Below are 13,139 nucleotides of genomic sequence, written 5' to 3'. Positions count from 1 at the left end.
AATATATATCATATATATATATATTCCAATTATGTTACCACATTTTCACAATACATAAGGCATGAGTTTAAAATTGGTATTAGTCATACACACTGATCCCTTTATTACTATTCTCATGTGATAAAATTTTGTGCACCCCAAATGTGCAGGCTCAGTAGGCAGATGGTAGCCACCCAATTCCCCAAACTTGAACAAGTTAAATTTAAACACAATTTGATAGTTCATACATTTGTGTAAGTGACTTGGATGAATTCAAATTGAATCTGACATTTACAAATATTTGCACTGTCTTATTGGATGGCTGCCTGATTCTGATATGGTCTGCTTTCCTTGTTTCTTTCTCTAAGTTTCTTCAAAGGAGACACTTACTACTGCATACAGTCATTTATGCGGGTGAGCTAACAGATGTAGCCCTCTAGGCTAGCTCTTACATTGAGTTATAGCTTCTGGTTCTACAGCAGAAAAACATGACCTTCACATACTATGTGTTAGCAGAATTGTCTTCCAAAGTAAGGTTTTGCACAATAGAAGAGTCTGGTTTCTTCTCTTCTCATTGGGCTTTCATCTGGGATCAATGCTAGAAGACTCTAGGGGACACATATGTCATAGTTAAGTTCACCCTTCAGAGAATGTGACTCAATAATAACATTTGCAGCCATTTAAATGAAGTTGGCTTATTTATTAGGAATGTTAGGGAATTTTATGCAAAATTTTAAATTTCTGCATTTCCCAAAAAACTGAAGATATGGCAATGTGGTTATAGTAAATTCACCTAGAAGTAGAGTGATGCCCCACCATACTGGAATCCTGATTTACTTACTCGTTTTTGTTTTAAACCAGGTTGTCTTGTTCTAGTCTTCTTTGATGCTTTTCCATCTTTGGGTATACTAAAGGTTCTACCAACTTCTGTGGCAAATATTTCTGTTTTAATTTTTTCCTCAAATATATAGTTCTTAGGGTTCATGGTTTTAATTTTAATCTGAAGCTGACATATGAAAGGTTGGTTTTCCAAGCATATTGCTTGGCACTTGAATTGGTGCTGTAAAACTAAGAAATAAGTGCTGTCACTAATGGTTTTCTTTGTTTTGGGGCAGGGGTCTGACTTTGTATCCCAGGCTGACTTTGAACTTGCAATCTTCCTACCTCCATATTTCAAGTGCCGGGATTTCAAGTGATACCTAGCTATGACTTGCCACCAGACATGGATACTGGTACAGATTTTATGTTATGTTTTAGCAAATATCCACCAAATCATTTGGAAGTCTCAATTTTACAGTAGAGATTCTATTTCTATCTCTAGATGCTTTTTACAGGCCTTTGCAATACAGAATCAAGATTTGTTTTTAGAAGTTCACACATTCGGAGTTGGGGATTTCGCACAGTGGTAGAGCGCTTGCCTAGCAAGCACAAGACCCTTGGTTCGGGATCCTCAGCTCAAAAAAAAAAAATCTCACTTTTTCAATTAAACTTCAGGCTTTCTGGGTAGAGTAAGAGGAAATCTTGAGTTTTACTTGAAGTTTGATTCTAAACAGTCTAGACTCAGGGGATACAGTGCTGTGATTTACTAAGAGGCTCTAAAAACACAGATGCCAGAGAATAATTTGGGGAGAAGAAAAAAAAAACCCTGCATTTGTGAGATGACATGGGAGTGTAAAGTCCCATTAAAATTTTCCCCAGGAAAACTAGACTTAAAGTAGATGTTTACCTCTTAACTCAGCTCAGTAATTAGAAAAAGACAGGGATAATGGTTTGTAGTTTTCTGTTGTTTCCCCCCCCCCTTTGGTGTGTGTATGTGAGAGCCCCATATATATTATCAGAGTGACCCACATGGAATCCCAGAAATTGTAATTGAATATTTCACTACAATCATATTAATGAGTATCTAAGTTTCAAAATATTATTGATGGAAATAATAGCTTCCATAGAGTCTTGTGATCTCTTGGTTTAGTTAAAAAGAAAGTCTATAAAACTAAATGGCAGACAAAGAGGACAAATGGGTTAAGAAAAAAGTTATTTACCACTTTAATAGGGCTGTCCAACACTTGGTCACATAGATCATTGTGAAACCTAATTGCTTTCATAGCTTTCCTATCTCATCAGAGGAGACGTGAATACGATAGGAAAAAGCAAATTAAACATAGAAAGAGGCGCCATGATAAAACTTGTTGCTACAGCACTATGTAGTTAACAATGGCAGACTTTGGATTTAATCAGAGGACACTTCTGCAGTCTAGGACAGCTACACAAAGCCCTAAGACACTGTATTTACAGGACTTATTAATATAGGGATCTACATCCTACCATCCTGCCAGAGTCTTAATAGCACGGTGGAGCAGCTCCCTCAAGAATCCTCATTTGCTTATCTGTGGAAAAGCTAGTACTCTAAAAATATTTTCCTGGAAGAGGTTAGAACGGTTATTATATATCAATCGAATATAAAGTATGGTTATGTAAGCCAAGCTTGCATGCTAATATTGCACAGGATAGAAAGCAATAAATCAAGACGAGGAGCTTCCTTGGGTCACTGGGTAGAAACAGGGGGAAGCTCTTGACTCAGTACTGTTAGGATGCCTCAGATTCCAGGAGTTGGCTTGCAGCTGGCCTTCCAGGGAGAGCGCCATGTTGGATTCTCACATGGGCATGTATCTTCCTCACCGAGAGAAAAAGGAATGGCAAACAAAATAAAACCGACCAAACATCCAAAATGGAAAGGGATACACCAGCCACCTCACACTGTGGTACTGTTCATTTCTTGAAGAGAATATATAATATTTCAAAATATTATATATATACATATATTTCAAATGGTACAAAGTAATGGTAGTTCCAAATTGAAGATGGTTGATTGTTCTTCATGATCCCCCAAATTTCACAGAGAAAACTCATTTTTTTTAAAGCCACTTTCCACGACATAGCCAGAAAATCCCGAGTCTTCTTCTTTTGGGATGCTTTGTTTCACAGAGTAAGTGCACTGTGATTATCTGGTAACCAAAGTGCAAATAAGAGATCCATTTGGCTTGCAAGTATGTAAGATGTTTTAAATCCTCACAATGTATTTTCCACAGGTTATTCTTTTTCCTATTTATATAACAAATGCTTCTGTTAGGTTCTTGGGTGAATCTGAAACCAAAGAAAGAAAGAAATCTCATTAAGAAAAGTAAGAAATGAAGGCATAAAGAAGGGTGTTCATGCAGAAAACAGGGATGCCTTTAATTTTATTGTGTTGCTTTATTCAGATGTCTTTTACATGATGCTCAAAGCCCATAGACCAATCTTTCATATTTCAATAAATCCATTCAGTTCCTCTGTGTCAAAACTGAGCAAAAAGATTCTTAGAGAAAATCTATCAAGAACTGGGTTCATGGGTATACAATCTCTATTCAGTTCCATAGATCCTGTGCCAATAAGGGCCCCACAGTTTTTTTTCTTACTGCTGTAGCCTTGAATTTACTGATAAATTTTTAATGAGGATCTTGCATTTTCTTGTTGCACTGGGCCATGCAAATTATGCAATCATTTTCTGTTTCTGTGACGAGAATTTGAACTGATTATTCCATGGCCTTATGAAGTTGTGCTGTTGTAAGACATTGAGGAGTGGCCACTGGAAACTGCTTGTCTAGATTAGTCCAAGTCTGTGAAGGAACAGAGGATGACTTTTATAAGATAAGGAACTATTCTGTCCAATGATGAGTGTTAAGTAGAATCAAGAACATGCCTGAATCTATACATGCTACTTAATCCATCTCAGTATGTACTCAAAGACTTAAATATCAAGGACACATTCATAATCAAGGAAACACTGGCTGAAAACATGAACGATGTTTTTCAGGGAGATGTAGGAGGAGCTAAGGTGGGAGGAGTAAGGAGAGGAAGAGGAAAAGGAAGAGGAGGAGTGAGGTGGGGGAGAGAGAGACAGAGGGATGTAGCTACATGGACGACCACACATGTACCGGGAGCAGTCCTGGGTAACAACTTTTGTCTAGGTTAGTTAATTGGAAAACATCCATAATTATGTGGGCATATTGCTATTGAGCATTACCAAATATATAAAGCCTTTGATTAATCTTTAAGCATTAGAGTCTCATTCCCTACCAGCCAGCGTAGATGGTGGGGATGGTCTGGGATCAGCCAAGCATTGTGGAGACAACGTGGTAGTTTGGCAGAGCCATCTCCCACACTGGCATCTCGTGGGTGGCAGGGCTGGCTTGAACTGAGCAGCAGCTGTAAGCTGCCTCTGCTCATGGCCGAAGGCCCAGCCTAGTAGGGAACATGGCGGCTGTTTAAGAAAAGCCAGATTGAATACCAACAATTTAAATAATTACCACAACAGGGAGAAGCCAGAACGAGGAAATAAGCTATTGTTTTTTATCATCTCATTTTTTGTGTGTGTGTGTGATGTTGGGACCAAGGTCAAGGTCTTATGCATCCCAGGATATCATAGAGATACACTTCCAGCTTCTTAATTTTTTATAACTTTGGAAAATGATCCTTTTGGGACCAGGAGAACAAATCACTTTAAATCTTTTATCGTTAGGTAGAACACTAATAAAATTTCATTCTAACATTTCTTGGCCCAGATGACGAATGTATGAGAATTTTTATAAATTTATTTTTTGTTTTTTCCTTACAAATGATAGATCACTATACCTAATTTTCCTTTATTCCATTGGCTGACATAACCTCTGATTGACAGTGTCTTCTTTTCCACCACAAAAAGGGTGATAAAATAACATTTACCAAATTGAATTGAAATTACCTTTCTGCCATTTCTATGTTTACTCCCTATGCCAACATGGAAGACCAGGGGCCCTGTCCTGTTGCCATCAAATCCTGGAAATATTAACACCTTAAAATGAGATAGCATAGACTTACCTGTTCTTACTGACTAAGGCAATGAATGAATATATTGCTTTCAGGGGCAACTGCGACTGTGTAAAATGGTTCATCTTCTTTGCCTGCAATTATCTAGATCTTTCATCCATCTGCATATTTAATGTCTCTTCCTTGTCATTCAATTGCTTTTTTACTTTAGACAGTAATTTGATTATTACTTCTTTGGAGGCTGGTATCTTTCTCGTTCTTTCTTTCAGTATTTCAACTGGAAATTGAATGGCAATCAGAACTGTAATGCCATGAGCTCTCAAAGTATTTTAGATCTGGTGAAATTTTGTAAAGAAGAACAAGAAGCCAGAAGGTGTCAAAACTGTAATTCTGCTCTTGCTTAAATACATTAAAAATGTTGGAATAATTAGAATAGACTTATATTGCCAAATTTAGAGACACCATCAGAGGGATAGACAGACAGTGTAGACAGAGGGCCAAGGGAAACCCCAGTTGGCCAGTTGGTCAGTCACATAAGCAATGACTTGACAAGATGGCTAGTGTGTTTTGTTGTGCAGTTTAAGGTCTGATAACTCTTCTTTTAGGAAACAGAACTCAAGTTTACAAGATGCACTAATTATTGTTTTCTCCACTCTGGTGAAGCAAATCTACAGTTGATTGATTCTTCCCAAGTCAACCAATCAGACTACATTCTACAGCCTTCATTTCTTTGGGTATTTTTTTTTTTTTTTTTTTTGTCTCAACTGGCTATAGTTTTCTCTGAGTTCCATCCCTTTCCATTTCAGTTTTTAAGACACCTTCCATTCCATTTCAATGTGTAGTTAGCATATCATATTCAAATAACTTGTTTCCTCTGTGGGGAATTCTCTTTGAAGTCAAGCCATTGTGCTACCTATGAACATGAACACAGCCTCACCAGTATTCCAAGTCTTTATTTGATATACTATTTAAAGTAAAATAAATGTTAAGCAATATCTAGAAACACAGAAAAAGATCTTAAGGCAATATTTAGTCTAGTTTTGCCACTATCAACAATAAAAAAATTTAATCAAGTAACTCAAACAATGAGCAACAGGGGATAGGGTTAATGTTTGGCCTTAAAACTCTGTGAAAATAGTCCATGCTTCTCAGCAAGGGAGTGTAAGACTGACAGTATCCTCCTTCATATGGAATGGTGGACAACTTCTTAGACATGAATACTTCTTTTCTACGTCATGACTTTCAGGGATCTTATTATTATTCGTCCCTCCAAATTCCTCGGTAGAAAATACTTTCCCTAATTTCACCTACATTTTCTACCTCTTTAGGTTACATTGTCTCTGAGAGCCACCATTACCAAAAATCCTCTTCATTGAGGCTTGCTACTCAGGCTCATCTATTCTGAGAGCTTGTGGTTCAGATGATACATGAGATTTCCACTCTCCATCTCTCCTTTAAAAATTAACACTGTAAATCTTTAAAATAGATCACAGAGCAAAAATATCTCTTGCTTATCTATATTTCAGAGACTTTTAGATTTTTTTTTCTGGAATATTTTGTGTGGAAAAAAGAATCGAATCCCTAGAAACTTTCTGGCAAAGACTTTTATCCTGAAATTTAGTTTATTTATTTATGTGTGGTTATATGTACATACCTGGTTTTTGGGGGAGGTATAATGTGTAATACAGGTGTACACAGAGGCCAGAGGTCGATGCTTTCTTCTAGTCCTCTGCTCCATAGTTTTTTGAAACAGAGTCATCCATTGAACCTGGAGCTCACAGATTTGGCAAGAATAATTGGCCAGCTAGCTCCAGGGATCATCTTATCTCTGCTTCCCCAACATTAGGATACTGGCATATGCCATTGTGGCTTTGTATGTGGGACATGGGAATCTGAATCCAGTTCTTTATGCTTTCTTTAGCAACTGCACCATCTCCCTGGTCCAAGAGTTGATATTTAAACCAGCAGCTCAAATGAAATGCTCGCTTGCCATTTCAAAGTTAACAGTTTAGAGTATCTTTTTCAACTTTTTTTTTTTTTTTTTTTTTTGTAAATTGTGGGCAGTGTTCTTTTTAAAGCAGCCTTACATATAAGAAGAAAAGAAGTGATTTCTTTTCTTTTTCTTGCTGCTTAGATAACAATAAAAAATTAACTCATAATATTTGAAGTCTCTCTGTGAATTAAACTATTTCAAAACTTAAATTGCTAAAGTCAATATTTGGAGGGAGTAGGCATATATGTGTTCTGATGGGAAAAACACCCAGAATTGTACAAAAAAATATCATAGGCTTTCTTTTAGTAGGATATAATCTGGTGTTAGTCAACCATCTGCTCAGAATGTGGGCTCCTGGATGCTTGTCTGGGTTCATCTGATGTGTTTTCTGTTTAAAAGTGATTTTTGACATCTAGTAGTTCTTGGGAATCTTGTAGAGAAAAGGTTAAAGTAATTTTTGAATACCCTCCGTGTTTATAAAGCATAGCTTTATCCAGGGTCCCCCATCTTCCCTCTAAAAAGTAGAGCTGAGAATATTCAGCTGTGCACATGGCGGAACTCCATCCACCCTTAGTTGTCAAAACAGTATCTGCCATAGTTTGGCTCTCTTGTATCTTCAGCTCCCTGGGTTGACCTCAGTGTTCCCTGAGTGGGGCAAACAGCATGCTATACTCTCAGTTACAATGATCGAGTTCCACACAATCCTCTTTCGATGAGAAAGGTGTCAGGGTGGGGGGCATTACAACATGCTTGGCGGTTACAATAGACTCCAAAATAAAATAGAGGCCAAATTTAAATAAAAGTTGCACAGCTCTCAAAAACATAGCATCATGAACTATTTTTGGGTGTTTTCATTTTTTAGTTTTGAGCATAAAGTCTATCTTCCAACAAGTCTCTGAGTTGGTATTCTTGGAAGTTTCTATACTTAAATACTGAAATAATTTGATTTGGATTAATTTTCCTTAATAACTTTTAGATTCTAAGTCACCATGAAAGCTAGGGGGTACCTTCCATATAGGATAATAGTCATCAGTCGTCTAGGGACTGAGACTTGGTATAAGACACCTAGGTGATGTGTTCAAACCAAAAGTGATTAAACTGTAATTTAGAGTGATTAATTCTAATTCAGAATATCTTCAAGTAGTCTAGCTTGTCCAGGTACTTTTCAGACAAAATATAACCACAGGCAAATCTGGCCTCTTCCATTAGCTAATTGAAACAACCTTTTTGAGGGTAAATAATCCAAGCCAGTCTCTCTTCTGTATGCTTCCTTATATAAGTGTTTAATTGTAAAGAGAAGCACAAATCTATGCTGAATTATTTAGAGACATGAGGATGCTTATTAATGAGCCAAGGTGGTTGGGAAATCCCTCTTGACTACATGTCAAGAAATTATGGCCATTTATTGGCCACAATAGTCCATATGGGTAACTATATCTGATGCACCTTTATTTTATATACGAAAAACTCAAGTGTGTTCATACAGTATTATATAACTTTATTTCTTATTTCTGTATCACATAGTTGCAAGGACCACGTTTATTTATTGAAAGAATGATATTTGAGAGAAAGATCATATCAAGGTTCATGGTATAGTGGTTAGAATTCAGGGTGTTCTTCAATATTTGATTCACCTTCTGTTAGAGTAAATGTTTATCCTGTAGACTTTACAATTGGTAAAATCACTTTTTAAATGGCCAAGAAATAAGCACAGATACACATACAGGTATATACAAGTATTCTTCAAGGCTGATATGCTGATAGTTGGGTGGTACGCAACATAGGATGATACTAGTTGTTAAAATGTTTGCATGCCTTTGTACTAGTGGAGAAATAATTCCTCTTAAGCATCTAGGGCTCCACCTATCTTCTCTCTTTTAGATGTCACAGAAGTCCAATCCCAATGTGGTTAATGGTTGGCTTAGCCACGTCCCTCTACCCTGTCATGGCACTATAACACTAATACTGACAGGAGAGGCATATTCACTCTCTGTATTTTATAATTTTAGGGGGCCCCTGGTTTAATCAGAGAAATCAAAGAATGATTACTGACTTTACAAATCTCTTTGTACATCTCCAAAAGGTCACCAAATTTCTTTAAACATGATTGTACTTAAACACAGTCTTTTTCTGCACACTGCTAAGACGAATCAAGCAAGGCATGTGATTATCATTCTGAGCACCAAGGTTGCAAGATGTAAGCCCCAAGTAACTGCCCTAATGATCCTGCCTCCCCGGCTTTACTTGTGACTGTAACATAAATAACCACACCATGCAGAAAAATCTCATTTTAACTGAAACTTCTAATTCATGGATGGACACTGACCACCTAGTCCAGAACACACCCTGTTAAAGGAAATCTTTCCTCCTGTCCCATTCAAAGCCCCTGTGACTGCTGCTCACGCAAGGGCAAAGCCAATAGAACAGTTTGAAACATGAATGTAATATTTGAAGCAGACTTACTCGTGTGGTCTTAATCTTGTTGCCTGTAGCACACATCCATCCAGAATTGTCAGGGAGGGTCTTACATTCTTCTCCTTCTAGGCAGGGCTCCATCTCACACCACCATTTCCCAATCACTATGGAGGCTGTATGGAAACAGGAAACAACTGTGTTTGAACTTTGCCAAGTAATCCTGTATTCTGAGGCTGCATCCCTCCACAGGTTTTAATGTCCTCTGCAGCAAGGAGGCCTGCATCCATCTTCTGAGACTGGATAGGAGTGACTCATCAGAAAACAAACACTGAATGCAAATACAACGATGTCATCTGGTTTCTTATGTGCCATGCTGTCCAAAGTCACCTCTTATAATTCAAAAATGAGGAATGGGGACACTTTTGTTTTGTGTCTCTCTGTCTGAGATAGGGTCTTGCTGTATACCTCTCCCTGGCCTGATACTTGCTATGTGGGAGATTTACTCTCAGATTTTGAGGGATTTTGACTCACTACTTTTTGCAAACTCGGGACCTTGTGCTACTTCTTTCCAGTTAAAGGGACAAAGAGCTGAGTATTCTTCAAAATGACTGACATGTTCTTTTTAGGAAGGCCAGTTTATCCACCCAGCATTAGGTTTATCCCTTAGCCTAGGGCCGTGGAGAATTTCAAAGCCCTAGCAAAAGAAAAAGAAAAAAAAAGAACTGAAAGCACAGAAGCGAAGTTGTAAAGTACAAATGAAGAGTAATGATAGAGGAAAGTTCACTCCTTTGCAGTCAAAGGGACAGTTGGCGTGGATTGTGGGTTCCCTTTCATATGTTTGAGAAGCTATGGGAAGAACTATTATGAGCCAAACCTCAGATGAAACTCTTTTTAGGATCATATTAAGGATGGCCACAAGACACTGGCTAAAGGACACACACACACACACACACACCACATCACATTTTTATAGTGAGACTTTATAAAACTCTGAGTGAAAAACAAGTATCTGCCATTTCTGTTTCTCACCGTGTTAGCTCCTCACAGATGCACCCAGGTTTGTTCCATTCAAAAATCTTAAAGCTAGTGGCCTGGAGAGATGGCTCAATGGTTAATGCATTTGTTGCTCTTGCAGAGAGCCTGGGTTTTGGTTCTCAGCACCAATAAGGTGGCTCACAGCCATCCAATCCTCCAGCTCTAGGAGAGCCAATGGTCTCTTCTAGCTTCAAAAGGGACAGTGATGCAAACAGTAGGCACACATGTATGCAGGCCAACACTAATTTGCATAAAATAAAAGTTAGTAAATCCCCAGACCAAAACAGCAGAAATACACACACTCAATATCTTTTCTTGTTTGTTAGATTGTCCTAATTTTCCTCTGGGCCTTCAGATCCTAATCCCTCTCACCTCCCATTCCCAAAGGCATGTCTACCATGATGCTTCAGTCTCACAGTGATCAAGAAAACAAACAGTATGCCTAAGTGACTCAGAAGATAAATATCCAAATGCAGGGTAGCCAGAGCCCATTAAAATTCTCCATGCTTCCTGTGCTAACTACAGGGATTAGATTTTTATCTTACAATTATGTCATTTACACACCCAGGCAGCCGTTTGCTGTTATGCTTTCTTTCTTTCCCATGTTATTTTAAAGTGAAAGGTTTGGTCTTAGTTAATGTGTAAGAACATTTTACTTGTATGCCTGCCTGTACACGAGATACATGCAGTGCACCAGATCCTCTGGAATTCGAGTTACGGATGGTTGTGAGCTGCAGTATAGCTTCAGGAGCTGAACCCCAGTCCTCTGGAAGAGCATCCCGTGTTCTCAACTTCTGAGTCGTCTCTCCAGCCCTCTTCACACGTTCTTTAGTTCAATCTTTCCCTCCTTTAGATTTCACTGTTGCTTCAGTGTTGGGCAGGGTTCTATAGACAAAAATCATATCTGTCCCTTTATTATCATGAATTTAAGAAAAATTCCAGGGGCTCTTTTGCCACATTTAATTTATGTGAGCCAGACCAATGTAAATAGGATGCCTATATCGGGCATGCTAAGGAGGTATCAGGGGTCAAAGTTCATTAAGCCTTCTGTCTATATACACAGGATAGCATGAGCTGATGAGCCAGGCAAAGTCTTTCATGTGGGTCAGCATGATGGTGTGAATGTCTAGTTATTCTCTCCTTGGTATCTGTGCTTCGCAGAAAGCATTGAGCAGGGTCAAGTTTTTATGTCTGTGCTGATGAATAGGTAATGACATCAAGTAAGAGAATCTAAAGTTTCCACAGCAAAGAAAACAATGTCATGTTGAGAGGGGACAAAAACAAAGATGAGATGAAAAATAAAGTTGCTGGTGTTTATTGAAAACCTGTAATATGTGGCTTCCTTCAGCTGCTGCTTAACCAAGAACAAACTGTTCACATTTATCACCAAAGCCAATGTTTATCTTTTAAAGCCTATCACACATTCCCATACTGTACCCCTGAATTGAAATCACTGTGAGCAGACACTATCTGACCTTGGCTCTGAGAAGGGTGCTCTCTCAACAATCCTTTCAAGAGCATGTTGTCACATGTTCTTTTTCTTCCTCATGGAGGGATAGTCATAAAGAACACCTGGAGGGGAGGTCAGCCTGTAGAATTGTGTCTGTTTCCAAAGACCTCCGCTCTTCAGTCCTTCTGTCCTTCCGGTGGCTCTCTGCTCTCTTTGGGCTGACCTACTTTGCTGCAAGCTATTACCAAAGCTTTCCCTTTCTCGTAGGCATTCATATCTTCTAAGTATATGTATAGACAGGAAAAAAAATCTCTAAACTGATGAAGCACCTCCAAGCTGTAAAGAGCTGCCAGCTGTTATAAGGAAGGCTCTGTAAAAATGGCCATATCTCCAGATGTGCTTATAGACATTGTCATTGTGGCTTCTTTAGCAGAGTTAAGCTGCTGATGTGCCTTTGCTCTGCGAGTCTGGCTCATCCTCCAGCAGAGCCTTGGTTGGTGGACCATCCCATCACATGGGCATCTTCATCTACACCAATTCCCATCCTAGGTCAAGATGTGTTCCCTACTTCTGATACTTTCCAAGAAACTTCTATTTCCTGCACTATCTTTCATATGGTTCACAAAGAGACTTTCAGACTACCCTTTTCCTTTACCCAAACTGGAAGCTGTTTTAAAACTACGGGAGTGGTAAGAATCTGTTAGACTCCATAAAATGAGCTTGTATCAAGGTGACTTAGCTGTTTCTATATCTTTAAAAATGGAGATGAAATTACAATTATAAAAATAAATATAAAAATTATTTTTTGTTCAATACGTATTCATGAAATAATATGGAAATAATGTATGTCTTTAGTAATAGTCGCAAAACTTTGGTCAATTTTCTGACATGTATTCAAATTTTATTTCTTAGTTGTCTCTTGATTTTAAACACCCCATTTGTAGTTGGCACCAGTTTATACTTCTGTGCTCATTTTTCATAAAAAGTATGCTTTTTATGTAGAGAACATTTCCTTTGTCACTGAAGTTATAGAGGATGTATCAGAATTTTTGTACTGTGCCTCATTTCTATTCTTATACTCATTCTAAAATTATTATTAGGAAAAAAAAACAAATAAAAAAGCTCACACCTTTAATCCCAGCACTCGGGAGGAGGTGACAAGTAGATCTCCGAGTTCCAGCCAGCCTGGTCTACATGAACAAGTTCCGGGACAAACAGAAAAAACTTGTCTCAAAACACCCAGAGTCTTATTAGTATGTGTAAAACTGTTTTTCCCTAAACTGGGAATCTTAAAATTTAAAATGCTTTTATTTTCTTAACTGCTACTTACTTGCTATGTAAATATTTACTTACTTATTTTTATGTTCATGAGCGTTTTGCCTGCATGTATATCTGTGCACTTCCAGTGTGCAGTGCTCTTGGAAG

General features: G+C 38.1%; 1 protein-coding gene across 1 annotated transcript in view; it reads right to left on the bottom strand.

Moving 5' to 3' along the window:
- Positions 1 to 1,998: 1,998 nt before the first annotated feature.
- The window catches only part of Tafa1 (TAFA chemokine like family member 1), a 479,506-nt gene continuing 468,365 nt past the window's right edge, over positions 1,999 to 13,139 (bottom strand). Inside the window, 2 exon segments of the mRNA XM_034512001.2 lie at positions 1,999 to 3,120; positions 9,278 to 9,393. Coding sequence (XP_034367892.1) covers positions 3,103 to 3,120; positions 9,278 to 9,393 — 134 coding nt within the window. The 3' untranslated portion in view covers positions 1,999 to 3,102.

Source organism: Arvicanthis niloticus, chromosome 9 (genome assembly GCF_011762505.2).
Source record: "Arvicanthis niloticus isolate mArvNil1 chromosome 9, mArvNil1.pat.X, whole genome shotgun sequence".
Classification (NCBI taxonomy): domain Eukaryota; kingdom Metazoa; phylum Chordata; class Mammalia; order Rodentia; family Muridae; genus Arvicanthis; species Arvicanthis niloticus.
Note: the sequence above shows the minus strand (reverse complement) of the source record. Positions and strands in the feature narration are given on the sequence as shown.